The sequence below is a fragment of the Suncus etruscus genome, chromosome 7, assembly GCF_024139225.1.
Source record: "Suncus etruscus isolate mSunEtr1 chromosome 7, mSunEtr1.pri.cur, whole genome shotgun sequence".
Classification (NCBI taxonomy): Eukaryota; Metazoa; Chordata; class Mammalia; order Eulipotyphla; family Soricidae; genus Suncus; species Suncus etruscus.
In genome coordinates, this window is record NC_064854.1 from 44,407,083 (window position 1) to 44,433,775 (window position 26,693).

Sequence of the window (26,693 nt, forward strand, 5' to 3'; positions counted from 1 at the left end):
TAATGTGAAATCTTGATTTTTTTTGTCATGCTATGTTAAAAAAGTCTTCACACTACTTATCAGTTTTCTAGCCCAGAAAATATTCTCTGACAAGATTAAAAATAACAGGAGCTGGAAAGATAGTACAGACCATAAGGTGTTTGTCTTATAGGCAGCTAACCCTAATTTGAATCTTTAGCACAGGTCCCAAAAGCATTATAGGGGTCATTCCTGAGGACAGACAGAGTCAGGTAAAGCTCTTGAGCACTTCTTTTTGTTTGTTTTGGGTTAATAGCTGGTGGCACTCAGGGGTTACTCCTGGCTCTTGAAACCACTCAGAAACCACTCTTGGTAGAATTGGGAGACCAAATGGGATGCCAGGGATGGAACCAGGTCAGCTTTATGCAAGGTAAACACAATACCCACACTCCCGCACCTCCTTGAGCATTTCTTGATGTGGCCAAATTCCCTTCCCCTGCCCATTACATAAGAATAATTATATATCCTTTCAGAAATTCATTAAAAAAAATTTTTTTTTGGTTCACATCTGGCAGCACTCAAGGGTTACTCCTGACTCTGCATTCAGAAATGACTCTCCTGGCAGGCCCATATGGGATGCTGGTGCTGGAGATTGAATCCAGGTCCGCCACATGCAAGGCAAATGCCCTACCCTTGTGCTATTGCCTCCAACCCAAAATTCTTAGTCTAAAGAGATGACTCGGACATTTAGGTTGCAAGATACATTTCAGTTATTCAATATGATAATATTCATGTGAATGCTATAATACAGTAAAACTTTTTCTTTGTTGTTTATTTTGTTTTTCAGGCCACACCTGTTTGATGCTCAGGGGTTACTCCTGGCTAAGCGCTCAGAAATCGCCCCTGGCTTGGGGGGACCATAGGGGATGCTGGGGGAATCGAACCCCGGTCCTTAGCTAGTGCTTGCAAGGCAGACACCTTACCTCTAGCGGTACCTCGCCGGCCCCAATAAAGTAAAACTTAATGGTAATAAGAATGGTTACTTATACAATTAGCCAGTTTCATTTAAAAACTTAAGTTACATCAAATTGTAGGTTTTTTTGTGGTTTATTTCTGGGTCATATCCAGCAATACTCCAGAGGTGCTCCAGATTCTGCATTTAGGAATTACTCTTGGTGGTGCTCAGGGTACCATAAAGAATGCCAAGATAGCTATGAGCAAAGAAAACATCCTACACTCTGTGCTATCACTCCAGACTGAATTAAAAAATTTTAAGTATATAACATTTAATTATATAGTTAATTTTGAATCTAATTAAACAACTGTATAGATTTCATTATGATCATCATCAAAACTCTACAAGCTTAATTTTTGTTTCGGTTTTCACTTTAGCCAACTCTAAATTTGTTACACATTACTGAAAATAGTGAATAAGTGAAAAATAGTGAAAAATAGTTATTTTAGCTTTTCACTTAAACTCAAACTCTTAAGTTTGCTTAGACCTTAGAAAAAAACTTTTGTAGCCCTTTTCAATATTTTTTTGTTTTGTTTTAAACAGAAAGGGTGAATAGTTAGATGAAACCCAGCTATTAACCCAAAACAAAGTCTTTCCCACAATTTCCATTTTCCTTTTCACTAGCCCTTTAATATGTAAAAGTCCAACTGGATTTTATTCCATCCTCCCCAGCCCTGGTGAATTTTATATTGAGAATAGAGAAAATCATCATCCTGGGGTTGGAAAAATAGAGTGTGGAGTGATGTTACAAAGTGTCAGATTTATTTTACAAGAAGGTACCTTTTTGAGAGGCAGAGTCTGAATCCATTCCATGGAGTTCACATCGAAAACATCAACTGCATTTTCACTATACACTGAGAGATAGGGTGCATTGTAACCTGGGAGAAGGGAAAGAGGAAACACCAGGATGAGGACTTTTGATTATTAGCTCATGATATTTTGAAAGATTTATGCTAAAAAAACATGTTTATGAAAACCTACTAAGATCCTGAGAGTAAATTTTATGAGGTAAAAGGAAAACAATACTTATATGAAGAATGGACATTCCAGCAGTCAAATTTTATACCATAATCAGAAATCTCTGTTAATTCTAAGGGTACAAAGGTCCCTCCTTTCCCTAAACAGAAGATGTGAAGGAAGGATTCCCTTTACATTTGAAAGTATTTGATTCCAGTTGACAGTGAAGCAAACTTAGAAAAAGTAAAGATACAAAATACCTGGCACAGTCTGAAAATTCCAGCAGATGTTTAATATACACTAACTGAACAAATGAACATCATCAACTAGTGAAAAGCAAGGAGATTAAATGCTTAACTTCAATTAAACTCACAAATTAAATTATTAGCAGAGCTAATAATAAGTCATATGTAAAAGTCATATATTTCCAATTCTTTCTCCATATCAGAAATAATACTTTGAATTAAAAAAAAATTTTTTAAGATGGAAAGCTCCAAAGCAGTGCACAGTGGACCTAGGAGTCAATTCCTGCAGTACTCTAGGCTGGGTAGTTTAATGTGGGCTCTGCAATATGGTGCTGCTCAGACCCAGAGTTGCTGAGATCACTAGAGTTATCAGAAGCCTTAATGGAAGCTCTAGCCCTGTGGAGCTGGGGTTATATGATGTCTGGATCTCAACTTGGGTTTCAGCATATATAAGGCCATGCCATGCCATTCCATGCTTTTGATGGCTGAACTATCTCCCTAGCTCCAAAACTAGAATTATCTAACCAGACTGCAAAATAACATTCATTCTAAATATGATGTCATGCTAAATATTTACTAAACATTTCAGAAGAAACAATTTCAACCTGGATGGGTAGAATTAGAAGTAATTTTCTTTTGCTCTTTTAATCTAGAGCATGTAATTTTTCTGTCATGAGCATGCCTGGTACTCCTAAAGTTATTACACTGAAACTTTAAACTTGACTCTACTAAATGAACTCATCAGTCTTCCTACCCTTATTATACTGGAAGATATTTCATGCTTTCTTTCCCAAGATTTTTTTCCCAGTGGATTCTAAAAATTTATCCTCTCTAGCTTTAAGGAACTAAATCTATTTCCAATGTTCACCACATAATTTTTTCCTACTTTCCAAGGAGCTAATTCCTTTTGGTATTTAAACATATTCAAGTTATCTTCTACAAAAAACTTTGTTTGGGGACCAAACCCAGCGGTGCTCAGGGGTTACTCCTAATCTAGGGATATTCTTAGATTTCCTACTCAGAAATCATTCCTGGCAGGCCTGGTGGGCCATAAAGGATGTCATGGATTGAACCTGTGTAGCTGTGTGCAAGGCAAAAATGCCCTACATGCTTTGCTATTGCTTTGACTCCCTCCAAAAACTTTTTTTTTTTTTTTTTTGAGTTTTTGGATCATACCCAGCAGCATTCAGGGTTACTCCTGGCTCTGTGCTCAGAAGTCATTCCTGGCAAGCTCAGAGGACCATATGGAATACTGGGATCGAACCTGCATCCATCCTGGATCAACTGTGTGCAAGGCAAACACTATACCAGTATGCTATTGCTCTGGTCCAAAAATATTTTTTATAAGACAATATAAGACAAAAAAAATATTTTTTCTAAGTAGTTTTTATAGAATTCTGTATATGCTTCTATCATCATACTCCTTGTAATCTACTGCAACTTCATGTTTTGTCATGAATCTGTTTTACTTCAACTCTATATTGTACAGGGGTAAGTTTTTTCATTATTAGCACTTATAATAGTCACATAAATATTTGTAATTTATTAATGTCTTAATATTTCTTGGAAGAGTAGAATAAGAAAGTTTAAAATAGCTACCTATTATAAGTTTAAAATATCTACCTAAGAAAGGAAAAATGAGTAACATTTTTAAGAGATGGTATAGTATACTTTTAAATAACCTGATTAAATAATTCATGTAGTAATTATTTCTAAAGAATAAGCTTTTAGACTGATATTCAACAAGCACTATACTTTGGGGAACCATAAAGATAACTACGCTATGATCATTCCAATATACAACAGTGAAAAAATCCTTAAATAAAATACTCTATAAAAAACTAGCTTTAATTATGTGCACAGAAATAACATAACTTAATTTTAGGAAAACCTTAAGTACACCTTAGAAATAGAACTTATTAGGAGTAATGCATTCATATAGGACAGTGGAATAAAAATGAGACAGAGAAGACTATTAAAAGTAAGAAAATCTTACAACAAGAAGAAGGATTTGCTGGCCACATCAGTTCCTGTTGTCTGGATCTCCGGCCCTGGCAGTCAGTGTAGATCCCAATGCTGTTAAAACACAGCAGGTATTCTTTACTGGAGATCTCAACTGCACAGATGGCATCCATTGGCTGATGTGCGATAAATGACAGTGTGTGGTCATTTGAATGCAGCATACTGGATGGATTTCCTTCTCCATTCAAAGGATACCTAAGGAATCCTGACTGGAAACCCACACAGAGTTGATCACTGAAGATGGCCATCCACTGGACATTATATGGGACTTGAATTTCCTTAAATTTTCTGTGACGGGTCTTGCTCTGAAATAGTTCGTAACAGAGGACCTGCCTTTTCATGGCCACACACAGGCAAGTGAGTGTTCCATGATGTAGTTTTCCAGATGTTATAGTCTGACAGCCTTTAGTTTCTGCCAGCTTATAAAAGTCAGTCTCACGCCCATCCAAAGCTGACATAGAAAAAAGTCGTACATGACGATTTCGTCCTGAGATCACAGCGACAAGCTGATCACTTGGAATGAGTTCGATTTGATGAATCTTCTTGTTGTCACCAACTCTAATAATTTCTGTGCAAAGCAGTAATAATGTGCTGAATACAATTGTAGTTAACTAGTCATATCTCAATTATATAAAAAAGGTGGTATACCAACTTATAATAAAGATACATACAAAGAAGAAAGATCAGAAATCAAATGGAGACATGATTATTATCACTATTATTATAAGATAATCTAATCTGCCTATATAGTAAGACACTAATAATTTCAGCACTAAGATTTCTTTTTTTGTTTTGTTTTGTTTTTGGGTCACAAAAAGTAGTGCTCAGAGATTACTTGTGGCTCTGCAATCAGTAATTACTACTTGTGGTATTGGTGAATGTATGGTATGACGGGTATCAAACTCAGGTCTGCCACATGCAAAGAGCTTTAAACCAATGTACTAGCACTCTGGCCGCAGCACTAGATCCTGGAAGTCAAGGCAAAGAGTTTGTATGTGGTATCTTCAAGAAAAATATTTTTATTGGTACTAAATTCTAAGAAACTTTACCCGAAGTTTCTTATTATTGAAAACACAGTAACTCATATTAACTAAAGATATAAATAAAATTAAATGACTCAAGAGGGGTTAGAGTGATAGTACAATGAGCAGAACATTTGCCTTGCACGTGGCCAATCTGGATTTAATTCCTGGCATTCCATGTGGCCCCCTGAATTCATGAGTATGGAGCAAGGGTAACCCCTGATCACTGCTGGCTGTATTTCCCCTCTCCCCAAATAAAGAAACCAATAAAAGAAAGAAAAAGAATTGACACAAGAAAAACAATATGCATTTGAAACTTTCAGTACATAGGAGAAAAAGGGTCAGGAGGGTTAATAAAAGTTTACTAATTATCTTTTGACTTATAAATATTAAATTATGGAATCTTGAATTTATAGACAAAATAAAATAAATCTCACTCTTTTTAGAAACTTCAATATGGAATTTAGAATTTTCTAATGAAATATAGTTCTAAATCATTCCACAGCAAATTAAGTTTTCTCTTACCATCTTTGGTGACATGCACAACAAATAAACCTTCTTCATTCCCCAAAGCTATTCTTTCATGATCTGTATAAGACATAGATATGAAACATTTTAAAATGGGTAAAAATATCCTCTGTAAAACCCGTAGAATAAAACATAAAGAAATCTACTACGGGACAAAAGTGATAGTACAATAGGCAGGGTGCTTGCTCTGAATGTGATTAATCCCAGTTCATGTCCCAACACCCATATAGATCCCTGAGCCATGAAAGGAATGATTCCTGAAAAGAAACAATTTGTAATTATTAAATTTTCTTCCAGACAGAGTAGCATATATGATCTCAGATCTTCTTAACTAGAACAATCATTAAAATAATCCATATTAATATTTACAAAAGGAAGCAAATCTTGATTCAATAAAAACGTGTCTCGGATTCAGTTTCTTTCCTTATTTTTGTAGTCAAAAATTGTGAATGCTATTTAAATTTTCATTTAAATTTCATTTAAATAGAAAATAATGAAAGAGGTGGATGTCTACTTAAGAATATGGTAAAAATGTAAAGTTCTAGGTGCAAAAGCTGCCATTTGTTGAGGGATTTTCCTATGAATGACACTTGTATATTACAAAGTTTACCTTAATCTTCCCAATAACCTATTTAAAAGAGTCTACACTTACAGAGAAAACCTGTACTTTTAAGAAATTAAAAACTTGTTTTAAGTCACACAAGTTTAAAATTGATTCAGGAATAGGTTAATTTTTAGCACTGTTCCTTTTGGGAAAGAAAGAAAGAAAGAAAGAATGGGAAGTATTTATTCTTGTTTACTGAAGGACAAACCTCGATTCATTCAATAAACATTTACTGAGCCTCTGAGATATGACATGATTAATATTGAGGACTCCTTAGATAAATGTCAGTTCTTCAGTATATTAATAAACAATTAATTAATAAGGCATATTAATAAATAATGATAATAAAATAACTTATAAATTCATACCTATGATTGCAGCTGTCTGGGTTGTTTTAATGAGTGGTAGAGTACTGTCATAAGCCTCTTTGGGAACATATACTGAACGGTCTCTGAATTTGTTTTTCTTCAAAATTTTCTGCAATTCACTCAGAACTCCCACCCACTTATTCTTCTCATTCTCACTATCTGCTAGCATCAGGATTGAGCATTTGTTACTGGACGCTGAGAGCTGCGAGGCTGTGATCTGTAACAAATAATCAAGATTCATGATATTAGAAAACTGATGCCCTTTAAGGCAGTTTTATGCTTATGATAGTTTAGCAATAGTCAACAAAATGAGCATTCATGAAATAATACCTTTAACAAGCCTAGTTATTCCTACTCAGAAGAACCATTTTTAGTATTATGATTTCACAATCAAGCAAAGATATCATTTTGTTACTATCACTTTTACTTTCTTTGCTATAACATTCCAAAATACTGTCATTAAAATGCAAATTGTATACTCATCTCATATAATATCAGCAACTGACATTTATTGAATAATTACTAAGAACAGGCACTGGTCAAGCATTTTACAAGTATTTAACCCTCTCAATATTTTAGATTTACCTCTCAGAAATATACCCATTACTTTCTTTTTTTTTTTCCTCTCTCTTTTTTCTAAATATTTTAGGTACATAGCAACATTGAATCAGGGGCATTCCCACCACAAATGTTGTCTTCCCTTCACCGCTTTGCCCAGCATGCATCCGATATCCCCCTCCTTTACCCCCTGGGCTGCTAGTATAAGTGGTCCCTCTGTGTCTAGCTTGTTGTAGAATGGCTATCGATTCTGTTGTCGTTGGCTTTAGATTTGGTGTTTAAGTCTGATAATTTTTTTTTTATTTCTACTTAATATTCATAAGACTGTTTGGTTTTGGTACCCTCCATTATTTCCCCCTCAATTTGTGAGGTGGAACAGAATGGTTCAATATATGTGGTTCTGTTTGAAGGAAAGAAAAAAAATAAAATGGGTCAAAAATCAAACAAGCAAAAAAGGGAGGAGTCCTTTTAGAGGCTATAAATATCAATTTAAGAGAAGAGAGGGAAAAAGAAAGAAAAACATAACAACAATACAAAAAAACAAACACACAAAAATAAATCAAACAAAAAACTTGAGGGGTCGGAGAGATAGCATAAAGGTAAGGTGTTTGCCTTGCATGCAGAAGGACAGCCGTTTGAATCCCTGCATCCCATATGGTCCCGCGAGCCTGCCAGGAGCGATTTCTGAGTGTAGAGCCAGGAGTAACCCCTGAGAGCTGCTGCCAGGTGTGACCCAAAAACCAAAACAAACAAACAAAAAACCCCAAAAACTAAAAACTTTAAAAGCACCACAGCAATAAAGACAATAATCACACAATAACCACGGTCCTGAAATAAAAAAAACAAAACAAAGCACGCACACACACACACACACACACACACACACACACACACACACACACACACACACACACACACACACACACACACACGGGGAAAAAAGCAAACAAACAACAATAACAAAACCAAAAATAATTAATTTGTGCTTCTCTCTCTCTCTCTCTCTCTCTCTTTTCTTTTTTTTTTGCATAGGCACAGTAAATATTGGGGAGATTAGAAAGGGAATTCCCTTGGCCTAAGAGATACAGGGTTTCTACGCATTTGAAGTATACTGTCACAGGAATAACTATTGGCTCCGTACATATTCTTTTACTCTCCCCTAGGTCCTTTTGTGGTGTCTAGAAATTTTCGCTCCATTGTGGAACTTTCTAACAATTATACAAATTATATTAAGAAGATCAGATTATGTGAGATAGTTTAAATAATAGTGATCATAATACAAATAGCACTCATAATTAGAATACAGTTAAATTATCTACACAAATCCCTTGTTGAAAGTAGCTTAAGCAGGGGCTGGAGAGATAGCATGGAAGTAGGGCATTTGCCTTGCATGCAGAAAGACGGTGGTTCGAATCCTGGCATCCCATATGGTACCCTGTGCCTGCCAGGAGCGATTTCTGAGCATAGAGCCAGGAGAAACACCTAAGCGCTGCCGGGTGTGACCCAAAAACCAAAACCAAAAAAAAAAGTAGCTTAAACATCAGTGCAAGAAAAATCCTACTATGCAAATCACTTGGAGGTGGGTTTCTGTAGGTTCTCTTTGTGGCAGGGAAGAAAATTAGCAGTTGCTGGTCTAGGAACAAGATAAAGTATCATGTTTGTCAGACCTTCCTTACATGCCAGAGTCATATGCACAATTTATTCAACATATAGACATAACATTAGGGCAGTAGTCCATTTTTTTAACCTTTTTTGTTGAATTTACCAATTCAAACTTGTGCTGTGGTAGAGAGCTGCCAAAGATGACTACCAATAATCCTTCCCATAGAATTCCACTTTTGTTAAAAAGTCTATTTTCTCTCCCCTTCAACTGATGCTGACTCATGACTTGATTCAATGAACAAGAGTACAGAGGGCTGTGATACCTGTTTCAGAACTAAATCTTAAATGCCAGGCAACTTCTTTTATTCTCCTGGAAGCCAGCCAGCCAGAGAACCCAGACACTGACTAGAGAAATTATGAAGAGATGCGCGCGTGCATACAATACACACACACACTCACTCACTCACTCACTCACTCACTCACTCACTCACTCACTCTCTCTCACACAAATGGATATGCCAACCCAATGGAAGCCAGCCAGCCAGAGAACCCAGACACTGACTAGAGAAATTATGAAGAGATGCGTGCGCATGCACTCTCTCTCTCTCTCTCTCTCTCTCTCTCTCTCTCTCTCTCTCTCTCTCTCTCTCTCACACACACACACACACACACACACACACTCACTCTCTCTCACACAAATGGATATGCCAACCCAATTAATAGCACACTGAGGCCTCAAATGGAAGAGCATAGTTATTCTGGATATTCCAGACTAAAAAGTTGTATGTAGTCACAGAACAACTTCAGTTAGCGAATAGCATAACAACTATACAGTTGTTTTTTTACCATACTGTGGTGAAAAATAAATCACTGCTGATTAAAGTAATTAAGTTTGGGAGGAGACTTATAAAGCAATAGAACTGAAACATGCATGATTATTTTGGGAATGTAATTTTTGTTTGTTTTTTTGGGTCACACACAGCGGTGTTCGGATTACTCCTGGTTCTGTGCTCAGAAATCGCCCCTGGCAGGCTCGGGAGACCATATGGAATGCCAGAAATCAAACTGGGGTCCATTCTGTGTTGGCCGTGTGCAACGCAAATGCTCTACTGTTGTGCTATCTCTCTGGCCCCAGGAATGAGATATCTAAAAGAAACCTCTATATTTCAAAACCTTGAAAAGTTCATATTAATTTCTAAGAGGTGGTGCTTATTTAAAAACTGAGCTCTGACTCAGGAAAATATTACCCAAGAGAAAAATTGTATTAAAAAATAAGCATTTCTGTTTTCTAAACATGTATCTGTATACACACAAATACATTCATGTATTATCTAAATAAAAAGGCAAAACACTCATTTAAATTCATGATAAAGTTATGAACACATTTATGTATCATCTAAATAAAGAGGAAAAACATACTCACTTAAATAATACATCATCAAATTATGAAAGACATACTTACTCTAAATATACAGGGTATATCTTTTCGACCTGCATGAATAACGTCAGAAGCCAAGACTGAATTTACAGAAAATTCTTCATCTCTGAAGGAAAAGTGAATATTAAAAGTGATAGGTAGCTCTGATTGGTTTGGGGGTATATCTCTAACACATAAAGCAAACCTCAAATTTTAATTGTATAAAACATTCAAATAGAAATTTTCAGGAATTTTTTTCTTTCCATTATGATATATTAACTGACAGTGCCTCAGAAATTTATCAGGAGAAAACACTTACAAGGTAGGAGAGGTAAAAATTACTGATAACCTACCTTTCAGAAGGACTCTAAGTTTGCATGTGAAACTGGTCTTTGAACCCTTGCAGGTTGCAGAGTCTCCAGCTACTTGGACCATCTGCCTCTCACTTCAGGAGCCCTGAACACAGCTCATCTATCATTATATTCTTGCTTTCCCTCTAACAGTATTACCTCCTAGTAAATTTACTCTTGTAATTTCCTTAATTTGGTTATTGGTATCATTATTATTTTGGTCTTATAAAATGTGACATCTTAGTTTAATTTTTAATTCTTCTCTCTCTATTCTTATATATAAATCCCTATAGCAGGCTATGCCAGATTTTCCTTGCTGTTTTGGGCAATTAATGGGGAACATAATATGTTTGAAAGCTATTCAAAAGGTTACTATGAACCACAGCTAGAGTGCTGGAGAAATACTTGTACCAAACATTTATATTTGGAGCCATTAAAGTAGAAGTGATGGTGATTGAAGCTAGCTAAGGAAGTAAATTAAGATCCTTCTCTAGAGAATGCTCAGTATATATAGGGTGAGATAAAGGGAGTATTCAAGGAAAATGGAATAAACGTGACAATGATACCAGAAATATTGAAAGGTTTAAGTAAACTTGAACATTTACTGATTCATTATAAAGTCCAAAATTTTGACTGATTTGGAGTCTTTCTTCACAATGGAATTATGTGAAACTTTTATGATACCTAAATGCCACACATCAGACCTTGAATATCTGAGCTGGGGCCACAGAGATGGCACAGCAGTGGGGCATTTGCCTTGCATGTGGCCGACCTGGGAGGGACCTGGTTCAATTTCCGGCATCCCATATGGTTCCCCAGCCTGGCAGGGGTGTTTTCTGAGTGCAGAGCTAGAATGACACCTGAGTGCTACCGGGTGTGGCCCAAAATCCAATCAATCAATCAGTCAGTAAAGTTAAAAAAAATATCTCAGCAATCTTTTATTTGGACTAGTGTATTAAAATACTAGTATATTCCTCTCACTTCCAGCACTAATACACTCACATTTATCAACTAATTTTCCTATAAGATAATATAATTTCAAAAAATAAATACCTTTCTTATTTTATGTTATAAAGGTACAAATAGTTTTCTTTTAGAAATCTTACCTCATGTCAATCACTTGACTGACTACAACACTGGGTTGAGAGACTTTTCCTTCAGCAATATCATACAGAAAGAGTTTGAAGTCACAAACAACAGCCAAAGCTCTTTGCCATCCTTTCTTCACTCCAGCTGGTTTAGGGATCTTAGTTTTAGAGATTAACAAACAAAAAAGACTCAAATTAGAATATATCTGAGATCCTTTAAATAGTCATAAACTGAAAGACTGGGGCCAGAGCGATAGCACAGAGGGCAGGCTTTCTGCCTTGCAAAAGCTGACCTGGGTTTGATCCCTGACAATCTCATATGGTCTCCAGAGGCTTCCAGGAGTGATTCCTGAGCACAGAGCCAAGAGTAACCTGAGCGTCGCTGGATGTGGCCCCCAAACAAAAAACATACTAAAAACTGAAAGCTAATAATAGAATAGATAATATTCATGCTATAAGTTTACTACTTTATTAGTAAAGTGCAGATAAATCAGATATTTATTAATAGTAACTGAGAAAAGGGCTGGAGTGATAGCACAAAGCAGGGCATTTGCCTTGCATGAGGCCAACCCAGGACAGGTCCAGATCCAACCCCCGGCATCCCATATGGTCCCCAGAGCCTTCCAGGAGCTATTTCTGAGCACAGAGCTAGGAGTAACCCTTGAGTGCTGCTGAGTGTGGCCCCAAATCCCCTGCTCCCAAAATCTGAGAAAATGTGAGCACTCTTTTTGTAAGACTGAATGATCTTTAAATGTGCCAGGGCTGCCATGCATGAGACTGGTTTGATCCTTCCTTTCCCTTTCCCTTTCCTTTTCCATTTTAATTTTCACTAGTAATTAAAGTAATACATATGTAAAAATGAAAGATTATTCAAATTATATATAAGATTATACCTTGATAATGTCTTATATTTCAAGAACATGTCACCTTCCCAGCAAGAAAACCAAGTGAAGGGGCTGGAGCGGTGGCACAAGCGGTAAGGCATCTGCCTTCTCTGTGTTAGCCTAGGATGGACCATGGTTCGATCCCCCAGTAACCCATATGTCCCCCAAGCCAGGCGTGATTTCTGAGCGCATAGCCAGGAGTAACCCCTGAGCGTCACCAAATGTGCTCCCCCCAAAAAAGAAAAGAAAACCAAGTGCAAAGACTAATTTGTGAAAATTAAAATATTTTCTTATTATAAAACAAAACCAGAAAATGTGATTTTTGTAACATATTTTCAGGTTTTGCTTAAAGATTATAATTTAAAAATTATTTCGAAGTCAAATTATTAAATATTAAACACTAAAAAAATTAAACACTTAATTTTCTGTAAAAGTCTGTTTGTAAGATGACTTAAATTTACTGTAACTCATAAACAAACCTTAGAAGATTCATCTAAACTTATACTTACCCTGACATGACCTTCATATGCTGTTCCTATCCCCTTCTGTGGATCTATACCCAAGGGGCCTTTTGTCTGCTCAGGAGGAACTGGACAAGTTGTAGGAGCTTTGTTTACACACGTTATATGACATGAAAATCCACACACTTTGGGAAGAAACAAAATGTAATAAAAAATTTTTTTACCAAAAAGAAATATATTGAATACTCATTGTATATAAAATTTTTTTTACCAAAAAGAAATATATTGAATACTCATTGTATAAAAATTTTTTTTACCAAAAAGAAATATATTGAATACTCATTGTATATAGGTTACTATATTTGATGAACATTATATCTGATATTACTTTTAGCAGCTGATTTTAATTTAAGGAGCAGATTCAGTTGTTAAACAAGACTTTCAATGGGTTAAAAAAAGAATTTGAATGAGAAACAATTTTTATTATTGTAACATCATCATTCTGTGCTAACATTAATGATCAGATTAAAAAATATGTGTAACTTCATGAATATAAGTATGTTGGTTTAATTTTTGAATTACTAATTTCTAAAGTTATTTTTAAGTCCTCATCTTTTTTTTTGTTGTTGTTGTTTCATTTTTTGTTTTATTTTGAGGGGGTCACTCCCAGAAATGCTCAGAATTTCTGGCTCTGCACTAGAAATTGCTCCTGACAGGCACGGGGGACCATATGGGATGCCAGGATTCAAACCACCATCTGTCCTGGATTGGCTGCGTGCGAGGCAAACACCCTCCCACTGTGCTATCTCTCTGGCCTTTAAGTCCTCATCTTAATATAAGTAGGTATCTGTCTTCAATTTTCTCTTGAAGAAGCTGATAATGGATATTAAATGCGTGCAAAATTGGCAATCTAACCAACCATTCTTTTGATACAAAGAATTCTTCAAGGGTTTAAAAGGCATAAAATGTAATTTAGGAGTTATTGGGACTGGAGTGATAGTATAGAGCAGTGGTCCTCAAACTTTTTTTTTTTTTTGGTTTTTCGGGCCACACCCGTTTGATGCTCAGGGGTTACTCCTGGCTAAGCGCTCAGAAATCGCCCCTGGCTTGGGGGGACCATATGGGACGCCGGGGGATCGAACCGCGGTCCTGATCCTTGGCTAGCTCTTGTGAGGCAGACACCTTACCTCTAGCGCCACCTCGCCGGCCCCGGTCCTCAAACTTTTTAAACAGGGGGCCAGTTCACTGTCCTTCAGACTGTTGGAGGGCCAGATTATAGTAAAAACAAAAATTATGAACAAATTTCTATGCACACTGCATATATCTTATTTAGAAGTGAAGAAACAAAATGGGAATAAATACAATATGTGGCCTGTGGGCCAAAGTTTGAGGACCATTGGTATAGAGGATAGGACCTTTGCCTTGAATGCAGCTGACCAGAGTTTGATTCCCACAATCCCTTATGTCCCCCAAGCCACAACAGGAGTAATTTTTGAGTACATAGCCAGGAGTAGTTCCTGAGCATCACCAGGTATGACCCCCCAATAAAACAAAAGAAAGTGTGGGAGTTACTGATCGAATTGTACAGCATAATCACTAGATTTTATGCCCATTTTAGCATTAAAAAATGGGACTGACCATTTTGTGATCCCCTTTAATAATCTGATAATAAAGATCATTTGTTACTAACCTGTCTGATTATGCAATGAAAGGCTAAAAACCAATTTTTGGAGTTAAAAAAAGGTGCAATAATTATATGCAGTGAAGTATATATAGGTATATATGTATACATGCATACACACAACTATTAAGGTAATATTAATAGTGCTACTGAATACTTTCAGTTTTTCTGTAACAATTTAAGAAGTAAAATTATCTCTATTTAATGCCTCTGTGTATCCAGAATAATATGACTTCCTTGAGTCCACAATAGTAGTGATGAAATTCAAACCCAGGTAATCTGGTTCACAGCTTACACCTAGCTTCTACCAATATCACTATCAAACCTTTTATCTAAAACTCAGATGAGTATCACTGGATTTTCTAAAACTAAATGGTGAATAAAAATAAACTATCAGAGGCACAGTGTATAGTGTGTTTGCCTTGCACATGGCCAGCTCAGAGTTTGGCTCCATAAACCCATAGAGTCCCTTGAGTTAGGAGTACTCTTGGAGCAAATAAATGAGACTTTAAAATCACATTTTCTTATCATTCTTATTGTTTTGTTCTTACCTTCACAGGCACATCCCTGCCTTATCAAACCCACCATCAGGGAAGTACACTGATGACATTTAGTAGGAGTAGTAAAAGATTTGACAAAAAACTGATGAGTCTTGCGCTGCAAAACAAATTAAGAAAAAAATACAGTATTTTAAATATTTTCTACAATGTGAAGTTCTATGCCTGCTACCAACAACTACAAGTATTTTCTAAACAAGGAATAAATTTTTTAAAGTTATCACTATATCTTTAAATTATTTAGGCTGTTTAAATAATTTTACTAGGCAATAGAGCTAAATATGCTCAAATAAGAAGTCAAATGACAACTGTTTTTAAATGACATTTGAAAAATTTAATGAATCAAAATGAACTTTGAGAGATAGCAAATGAAACAGATCTAGGATCAAATGTCAAATTTATCTTTAATTGTACCAGTTTACAAACTTTAAAATTTATAAAATTCAAGATTTTAACAAATTATTCAATGCATTCTTTAATGAGGAATTGAGTGAAATTCTATATATTATACAAACAATGACATTCAATATGCTTGTTCTCAGGAAGAACAAGAGTAATTTAAAATTAATATCCTTGCAATAAATCATGCATTTTATTTTTGGGTATCAAAAACAATGATTAATAACAGACTAATAAATCTGTTTCCTCCCATGGACAGGGGTAGTAGTGTACTTGAATAGACAAACATAAACATTATTGCACAAACAGATGGTAGGGGCCAAAGTGATAGTACAGTGGATAGGGTCTTGGCTTTGCAAACAGTTGATCTAAGTTTGATCTTTGGCATACTGTATGGTCCCCCTAAGTCCACCAGGAATGATCCTTGAGTGTAGAGACAGGAGTAAGTCCTGAGTACTGCCAAGTGTGGCCCCAAAACAAGAAAACAGATGGCAGTCTGATATTTCTTACTGAAAACTCAGTTCTTAAAGTTCTCCTGGTTCTATTGACATAACAACCTGGCACAGGCCTCAGAAGAAAGGGCAGTTTTCATTCAACCCTGAACCAGGGAAGCCACCCACGAAACATCCAGGTTTGTCTATAACATCACCTGGAAGCAATCCTCTACCACAGAAGACCCTACTACTCCTCAGACATCGACCTGCTCAAAAGAGACTTCCCTTAACTCTGAGAAGACTTAACAACAGCAACGACCTGCTTACAGGACAGGGCTCTCTGCATTGCCGTTTAATGGTGAGGTGAAACGAGAGATGCTCCACATCCTGACTTCAAAGTAGGATATGCAGATTTCAGGATATTTAATACAGAAACATGATACCAAGAACAGAGACTGTGAAAATTAAAAGTGTGTTGGCACTACAGACAATGTCTTGGAATGGACGATCTAGCTTTCCTGGAGCCTAGAGCTGGTCTTATGCCAGGAAACTTCAGGGGTCGGGTCTCTTTGTATTTAGGCCAAGGTTATTCTTTTCCATTCCCATCATATTTTGGTGGGCCTATGCAAACAACAATTGCCACTCTAACACTGTTTTTACTGTGCTTCTTTGTCTCTAATCCTTAAAAAAAAAACCACTTAAAATTTGAGGTTAACTTAGGGTAATATGCATGTACATGGAAATGTAAAAAATACTATGCCTCTAATGTTTAAGAAGTTATGTAAGTTTTATGGCTTTAGATTGCCTTGTGTGCTGTTAAGAAATATTATAATGTGTTACAATCTGGGGACTTGAGGGACAAAGTAATTGTACATGGATTCTGTTTTATTTATTTTAATGTTCTTTGGCTGAAAGTTCAAAGTTAAGATATCAGCAAGGGGACTTCTTCTGAGAATTATGTTATGGGTGATTGTCCTTCCACTGTAACTTTACCTTGTCCTCTTTCTTTGCATCTTTGTTCTCATAATTAAAAAAAAATAAAAAAAATGAGTAATAAATACAAAATTCTATTAAAAAAAAGTTCTCCAGGTTCTGTCTGATATATTTGGTTGTCAACCAATGTAGACTTTAACTCTTCATCTACTCCTTTCTTCTTTAAATTAAGTCCTATCAAGTTTTTTTTTTTTTTTTTGGTTTATGGGCCACACCCGTTTGACGCTCAGGGGTTACTCCTGGCTATGTGCTCAGAAATCGCCCCTGGCTTGGGGGGGACCATATGGGACGCCGGGGGATCGAACCGCGGTCTGTTCCTTGGTAGCGCTTACAAGGCAGACACCTTATCTCCAGCGCCACCTTCCCGGCCCCAGTCCTATCAAGTTTTAATAATAAAACCCAATGATCAATATTCCACTCTAATTTAGAAGCTAATTACTCAAATTCCTCTGGGTTTCACTTTGACTTCCATAACAGAATCTATAGCAAAGGGAGGTTAAATGAGCATTAATGTAAGCAAAGCACTTGCACATAGTATGCCTTCAAAAATGTTATTTCCAAAACAGATTGACCAATTATTTATATTCCAGTAATATGTGAATACTGGTAAGAAACTTATAAAATAGCATACTATCTCAATAAAACTTTAAAACTTACTTCATTAAAACACACTAACAAAAAACTAAAGAGGATACTCAAAAACTTAAAAATGTTGGTTAAAATACATTCTTAGGACTGGAGAGAGAGAGCACAATGGAAGATAACAAGCTTTGCTGGTAGAGCATTGAGTCTGATCCCTTGTTCTACCAGGAATATCCCTCAGAACAGCTGGGACCAGCATCTGAGCACCATGGATATGCTCCAAAAAGCAGAAATAAATTCTGCTCCTATCAACTAAGATGTGACTTACATACGACAAAAGAATCTTCAAGAAAAAAATCAAAAGAAGAAAACTGAACCAACCATCTTTTTATTATAATAGAACGATCTCGGAAAAGAATCAGGGTTCCTAATAGGAAGAGACTTCAAATAGCATTCATGAGCTCTGGTTATGCCTTAAATCATTTTACTCTGGAAGGCTCTCAGAAACACTGAACACTTCTTAAAGCAGCACTGAGGTTTCTCTCTATTTTTAATAGAACAAAGGAGATCTATACACTAACTCTTTAAAAGTTCCATCGTCAACTGAGTCCAATCAAGAAGCAGACATTGTGCCAATACTTAACATTCATCATTCCATTTAATGGAGATAATGGCCCTGAAAAGATATTAATTTGTTCCACAATTTAAGGAGATGAAGTGCAGAAAGATTTAGTAGAATCTTCATGGGTATAAAATGAATGGCAGTTAAAATTCAATCCTGAATCTGTCTGATTTTGCCATCATTTTGATAGCTAAAAAACATGTGAATATACTCCTACAATCTCTTCTGTTGTATGAAGTTGTAGTTGCTATGCATCTCATCTTCCAGCTTATTAATTCTGACCTCAGTAACTGTTACTCTGTTGGAGAGGTTTTCCAGCGAGTTTTTCATTTTGCCTATCAAGATTTTCGTCCTGTTATTTCAATTCAAAGTTTTCTGACTTCTATTTTCATATCCTCTTGATTCTTATTTGTGGTTCTTTCAATGGATCCATGCTTTCTTTGAGTTCTATGAGGATCCTCCATATTTCTTCTCTAAACTCCTTATCTGAGAGGCTAAATAGGTAGTCAGCACTCTTTGGGTCCTCAGAGCTGCCGTTTTCATTCTCTATGCATGGTGTTGGCCTGCATTGTTTCTCCAATGTCACGCTTGTAATGTGGTGTTTTCTACATGTTGTGATGGGGTTCACTGACAGGGAGATATGCATGGTCATGAAATTAAGCCCCTAAGCTCCTCTGGCTCCACCTTTGTGGAGGTTAGAAGGGGCAGCTAACCTCCATTGACGTGCCTTCTGTGAGCTCTTCTGGGTGGAATTGTTCCAGCGACAGTAGTGGCTGGTCAACCTTATGACTTATTTTAAATTCATGTCCTTTTGTTTTTCAAAAAAATTTTGCATTATCTAGCATAATTCAGATTGTATTCTTCCTTTTTAATTCCACTTTAACTTTTATGTTTATGTTTTTCGGATCTATCACTATCTCTCATTCTGTGGTTTATAGTTTATGTTCTGAGAAGAGAGATCATTTCAGTTTTCCAGTTCTAGAATATATTTATAGAAAAATAAGACAAAGTAAATCTTTGTGTTCATTTTCCTAGTGTTTTATTAATCCTACCTTAGTTTCTTTAATAAGTGTATTCAACTTGGTAACTTCTTTACAATACACCATCAACAACTGCTTCTTACAATAAGAGTTGAAAACATCGGGTATTGGGTAGGAGAGATAGTATAAAGGGTAGGTGTTTGCCTTTTATATAGTCAACCCAAATTCAATCTCCAGCATCATATATGGTCTCGAATCTGATATGAATGATTCATAAGTACAGAACAATAGTCCTGAGTACTGTTGAGTATGGTCAAAAAATGCAAAACCCAACAGTTCAAAACATTAAATTTAAGATTAAAGTGAAACAAACTTTATAAATCTACCTTTTGAAGTGATGATCACTTTCATTCATACATACAGAATTTCACCCCCAGGCTCTTATAATGGAACCAATAGCAAAAATCACAACAAATAAAAAAGCAGAGAAATCTGTCCCTCTATCTCTCCTTGTCCCCCTTCACTCTCGTAACAATAACACATTATGCTTATAACTAGATGGATACCTTTGGTGGCAAGCCAGTTGAACCAGGGCATCCTTTCTTCTTTAAGGTTGGTGTGTGAACTGGAAGAGGAGTACAATCTGCATTCTGAATCCATGGCAAAAAGGAAAATAAATGTTATAAAACACTCCATTTATTTTGAATATCAATACAAATAAATCAAAGTGAATAAAGTAAATAATCAGTAAGAAAAAACCTTACTGACACTAAAACTTCTTATAGTGTTGATAATTTAAATTTCTATTGACAGTCTCTACAAATGAGGTCTTTGCTCAATCAGCAAAATCATTTTTGTCTAGAAATTTAATAAATCTGAAAAATATAAATCCAGTAAACAAAATGTCATAGCATAAACAATGAGTATATAAATTTTCTGTCACTTGAAAATGCCATTTTTTCTAGAAGGCATATACATGAAAAAGTTTTCAGTATGATTATAGCAAAAGTATTACAAATTTTTTTTTTTTTGGTTTTTTTTGGCCACACCTGGTAACGCTCAAGGATTACTCCTGGCTATGTGCTCAGAAGTTGCTCCTGGCTTGGGGGACCATATGGGACGCCGGGGGATCAAACCATGGTCCGTCCAAGGCTTGCGCAGGCAAGGCAGGCACCTTACCTCTAGTGCCACCGCCCGGCTCCTACAATTTTTAATTGACTTTTTTTATACAGGATGCATTATACATATTCATGTATATATGAAACTCAATTATAGATATGTGTGTAGGAAGAAAGAAAAAGAGACATTCTGACTGATAAGTAAAAATTCTTCAGGAATTAGTTTAGAAAGAAAGTTATATATTTAATACTCTGGTTGAGAACTCACATACAAATTTATCTATCAGCCATATTTTCTTCTACAGAATTTATTCCAAGATTACTAATGAAAGAAAGCACAATTTATTTTACTGATAGACATATTTATCATCGTATAAAAGTGACATGAAGAATGACTTCCTTTATGATACTACGGAGGCAAGTAAGAGAAAAAAACTATTTCTGTTTACTGTTAATTATTTCAAAATAATAAGAAAGCATGATCACCTTTAAATCTGATATTATATAACCTTTTAAAGAAGGATATTTTATATGCATTTGGGACTTAAAATATAATTAGTTTGACCTTCTTAAAACTTTTGTTTGTTGAGTTTAACTTAATTTACCTTTAAATAGCTTGATATTGTTTTGAATCCAATATATAACCTAACATTTAAAAAGGAAATAAGAAAGATAAAAGGAAGAAACACTAAAGCCTATATGAGTTAGAAAAATGAATTCATAAGGAACAAAATTGTTATTAGAATTTACACAGAAAGCCCAAAAGGTTTTGGAATTAAAGGAATTGAAACAAGGTATATGGATACAAAAGAATCAGAATTTAAGAAGACTAACAATAAAAAAAACACTTCATTCAAAACAGCAAAAATTTTTTTTGATATATCTAAAACATATGGTACATACCTAAATAGCAAATAGAGTATACATTCTTTAAGAAAATAAGAAAGCTTTACTGGAACAAATATATAAAATTGTAATATATATGTTCCATAAAAATGCCAATTCCTGTCAGATAAATCTACAAAAGCAATTCCAATCAAAAGCCCTAAATGGAACTCGATAAATTATCCTAAAAATCAAAACTAATGGATTGAGAAGTGAAGAGAATGAGGTGATTGAAAATATCAGTTATTAGGAATAATTTTAGGACCAGAATAAGTAAGATAATGCAATGTTGGTGCAGCAGGGATAAATAAAAAAGAACAGTGGAAGAAAATATAGGACCCTCAAATAGAATGGCTGATGTAAAGAGGGAGAGCTTTAATACTAGGGGAAATACAGGAGACTTAGTGTCTTATTAAAAACAGAGAGATAAGAACCCCATTTCTTTTAAGGCATGACAGTATTTTTTAATTTCCAAACATTTTTGTTGTTGTTTTTTTTTGGGCCACACCCGGTGACCAGGGGTTACTCCTGGCTATGCACTCAGAAATCGCTCCTGGCTTGGGGGACCATATAGAACTCTGGGGATCAAATCGACGTCCTTCATAGGTCAGGCGTGTGCAAGGCAAATGCCCTACCACTGCGCTACCACTCTGGCCCCTGTAATAGCATTTAAAAATTTTTTTAGAGGAAACCATGAAACAATGTCATTAATTTTGTATTAAAAAGAATTATTTTTCAATATATAAAAAATTTAAGTCATAAATAAAAATACTGATAAAAAACGTTATCTTAAAAAACGACTGCAAGACAAATATACTGCAAATCAAATTTGAAAATAAGCCAGACAGTGCAGATAGCCAGTTAAGGATGAGTATTTAGAATACAAACAATTTATTAACAAAGCAGCAGGAAAAAAAATTCAATAGAACAATGAATAAAAGACACAAACACTCATATCACTGATGGTCATAAACATTTAACAAGATGCTGAACAGCACTTAAAACCAAAGTAAAACATATTAATATAAAGTACTACTCCATACCCCTCAAATTGGCAAAAGTTAATGTCTGATAAAACCACAGTTGACAAAGATGTGTGGAAATGGAAAATGCTCACACACTACCAATGAAAGTGAAGTTGGACAAACCAACTGTGGAAATAGTTCATGCTGTAAATGCAACAACACAACCCAGGAATTCCATTTTTAAGTATATATACTGATACTAAACAAACTGCACATTAGCAAAAGCAGATAGCTATTAGAATTTTCAATTCAAAACACTAAACTACAAAATTTAGAAAACAACCTGAATATTCAATGATAGAATGGATAGCTGTGACATACTCATGTAATTAAACATTATGCAAGTTATAATGAATGAGCCAAAGGAATGTATGTCTGTATGAGCAAACCTAAAAAGTGTGTTAAAGAAAATGTTATAGAAAAATATAGGTAACTCTTAAGTATGTATAATTTAAATATACATAAATGTAATATTTATAAATACAAATGCAATAAAACAGGTTAAACCAAGTTAGAAAAGATGCACCTCAATCTCAGGTGCTGAAATATGTGTGGGAAAAGAAAGGAAAATAGTAAAAGAAAGGTTTTTGGTGTATTTTCTTTCATTTCAAATTTGAAAAAAAGTAAGGCAAAACATATCTGTTTAATATGTGGATGGCAATTAAGTGCATATTTATTATATTATCACTGTTGTTACAGTAAAAAGATCAACTCAAAGTTGATTTTAAATGGTAATAATAAAAGCAAAGGGTGCCGGAGAGATAGCATAGAGGTAAGGCATTTGCCTTTCATGCAGAAGGTCAGTGGTTCGAATCCCAGCATCCCATATGGTCCCCTGTGCCTGCCAGGGGCTATTTCTGAGCAAAGGGTTTCATTAATTTAACAAGTCTGAAGTATCACAGATGACAGAACTAGATTTTAACTACAACTCACACTATTTGAAATAACTTTCTAAACTGGACTACTAGAACTCTACATAGCTCTAGAGATAAAATAAGAAGCAAAGGGGCTAAGTCAGAACTACAAGGCTGAGTGAATGATCAACTTCATCTTGAGGTAGGATGGCATCAATAAGTATATACATCCTTCTTGCTGAGAAAAAGACACTCTTGAGAAAAATTGCTTCTTGGCTGTTTAAAATCATTGACTGATATGAGGTGCAGATAAATATTCCTATTAGACTATTAAAAGGTATGAATTAGGCCAGGAATATAACTCAATGATGGAGTACATGCCTTGCATGTATGAGGCTCTGGGTTTAATCCCCAACCAACATCTCTTCCTTGTCCCCTAAAAAGACATGCCTAATGCTGATTTAGAAGTTAGAATAAACAATCTGGTTGCCATGCATGCCAATTTTCAGCTTTACTTATGTAGTACTTACAACATGTATATATAAATATACTTATAACATGTATCTATATACATGCCATGTCTTATTCGATAGAATTAAACTATAAGATTGGCACCTGGCACTGTCATGTTTCTACAAAGTATCTGATAATTCCAAACTGGTAAGTTTTTGTACTATACAATTACTAATGAAGACAATTACTACCTCTAATTTGATTTATTTTAAGTTTAATTTGGAGGGAAAATGTTTTACTTTATTACTGATCTCCAAAATACTATGGATTATTTACACAGTTTATTTCATTAAAATGAGTGATTTCATTTGTTTTGGCAGTTCTCTCTTTCCTGACACAAGTGTAAAGCTGAGGAGCAAGACTACTCCAATAAGGCACCTTCACTGGCTCAGCTTCACTAGATGTGGAAGGAGAGGTGGACTTTGACTGGATGTAAAACTTGACATTCTAATTCCATACATGTGTGCCCTCAGTCTAAGAAAATAAATTAGGAAAAAACAAAAACCCAAGAAATCATTTTTAAACAATGTGCAGCCTTTAGCAAATTTCTGTAAGGCATAACCATGAAATGAAACATTTCATGAGGAAAGATATTAACGAACTTTAATTTGAATATTTACATTAGGGATGTGTCATACAAAAGCAATCACTAGCTTTAATGTATATCAACGATTAAGATAACAGCAGTCAAAAAATGCTGTAATCTTCACTGCTCATTTTATTTTGAGCATTGATGTCAATAATATGTTCTTGTATTCCACGTGTATTCACATTTCACAAAATTAACTAAATGTGAAATAAGTATTAGAATATGAAGTTGGATAAGAATAAAATTTGGTCCTCTATTAGTGCTAGATAAAAGTGAATAAATGTACCTATAAGTTTTGAGACTGTCTCCAAAGTACAAATATTACATTCAGTTTTACCTTCCTAGCAAATATTTTTAAAAAAAATGAAGACTTGGATTAAAACTGCGCATAAAGAATCTTATAAGGTAGCGCAAATGGTAAGGCATGTGCCTTGCACGTGCTAGCCTAGAATAGAACGCAGTTTGACCCATATGGTATCCTCCAAGTCAGGAGCGATTTCTGAGCGCATAGCCAGGAGTAACCGCTGAGTATCACTGGGTGTGGCTGAAAAAAAAAAACAAAAAACAAAAAAAGAATCTTATAAGGGGCAGGAGAACTAGTACATGGGTTAAGGCATCAGGACTTGAAAGGCCAGTTATATATTAGAAATTATGTACTGTTTTAAAAACCTACAACTATTAAATTGAAGAATATCAGCTCCCTAGAGGAGAAACTATTATCATAAAGTGGAAAAGTGAGGCTATAATTCCTATTTCTTGAATTCAAACTCAGAACTACATTTGTTACTGCCTTGTAGGGAATATTCCTGTGTGAAGGACAATGATATGAATAAGTGTGGCTTTGTACTTTTGGATCAATGACATTAAACCCCACCACCAACTCTAAATGAAAAAAGCTTGCTACCAATAGTACTTAGTAAAATCTGCCAGCAGGCCTGCTCTTTGAAACATGTGAACACACATAAAGAGAGAAGAGAGTACCATTTATCTACTTTCTTGCACATAAACTGGGATGCAAATCCTAATGGAAGGGTTATATCATGAAAGTTTCAAATTTAAAAGGCAAGCCTTTCCCTGTGCTATTAAAAACATTATCAGCATTTTTCATGACACTGTTAATGTGACAATTTAATAATCTGTGATATCAATTAGTCACTCTTAAAAAAACAGACAATACTCAATTACTTCTGTTTAGAAAATTTTGTTTCTTCTAACAAAATAAAAATAGAAAACAACAGGTATGATAATAGAACAAAATTATTTTCTTGGCTAAATGAAGTAAAAACTCTTTATTCAGATTATATAACACTTAAATTAAAAGATAAACCTATACTAACGGAAATAGAGTAATGAAAATTGCCATACTAAATTTAGAGCTCTCTGGTTTTAAAATTTAAATAAATTACAGCATTCAAACAAAAATAAGTTTGTTTGTATTTTATTTTGTTTTTCTGTTTGTTTTGGTGACACTTGGGTTATTCCTGGCTATGTGCTCAGAAATTGCTCCTGGCTTGGGGGACCATATGGGACACTGGGGGATCGAACTGCGGTCAGTCCTAGCTTATCGCGTGCAAGACAGATGCCCCACTGCTTGTGCCACCTCTCCTTTAAAAAGGAGTAAAGGGATTTAGAGATAATACAGGGGTTAGGTGTTGGCCTTGCATGCAATTGACCCTAGCTTGATCCTCAGCATCATGTATAATCCCTTGAGCATACCAGGAGTGTTCCCTGAACACTGGGCTAAGAGCAAGCCCTGAGCACCAAAGGGTATGTAACAGTTTCCTCCCATTTAAAAAAAAAATGAAGTAACTACAAAGGAATACTATTTTGAGATCATATGAGTATGCCATTTACAAAATATTATGATTTAAAAAAAATAAATTGAAGTTAAAAAATACCACTGTTTTCCAACTAGCACAATAGTACTTGTGGTTAAGGCTCTTGCCTTCTAGGAAGCCACCCTGGGTTTGCTACTTGGTAAGAATTTCCTCAAAAGTGCCAGCATGTCAATTAAACCTTAATAACAAGATTTTAGTATCTAAAAACTATGCGGCACACATCGCATATCTTAATTGCGGACCTTACTGCGTGCCAGCTGCAAGGCCTTCACGTGCCACCACTGGCAAATGTGCCATAGATTCGCCATCGCGGTCATACATAATCTGATTGAAGCTTTAAAAGAATAAATTGAGACACTCATTTTTTTCTATTGACAAAAATGCTACTAGCATTTCATATCATTTATATTAAGATATTAACATAGTATTATACCAATATTCCTTATACTATAGTTAATTATATAACATATCTTTGTAAGTATTTATATTATAAATGTATTCATTTGTAGTGTTCAAACATAAAATTGTTTACTAGCAACAGATT

General features: G+C 35.2%; 1 protein-coding gene across 5 annotated transcripts in view; it reads right to left on the bottom strand.

The window, feature by feature from the left end:
* CDC42BPA (CDC42 binding protein kinase alpha) overlaps nt 1-26,693 on the bottom strand; it is a 277,597-nt gene that overhangs the window by 21,458 nt on the left and 229,446 nt on the right. For all 5 annotated transcript variants that reach the window (XM_049776391.1, XM_049776390.1, XM_049776389.1 and 2 more), the window contains 9 exons: nt 19,894-19,977; nt 15,312-15,417; nt 13,128-13,264; nt 11,753-11,892; nt 10,342-10,423; nt 6,720-6,936; nt 5,745-5,807; nt 4,172-4,765; nt 1,754-1,851 (listed from right to left, as the gene is read on the bottom strand). In XM_049776391.1, the coding sequence (XP_049632348.1) occupies nt 1,754-1,851; nt 4,172-4,765; nt 5,745-5,807; nt 6,720-6,936; nt 10,342-10,423; nt 11,753-11,892; nt 13,128-13,264; nt 15,312-15,417; nt 19,894-19,977 (1,521 nt within the window). The remainder of the gene's footprint in view (nt 1-1,753; nt 1,852-4,171; nt 4,766-5,744; nt 5,808-6,719; nt 6,937-10,341; nt 10,424-11,752; nt 11,893-13,127; nt 13,265-15,311; nt 15,418-19,893; nt 19,978-26,693) is intronic.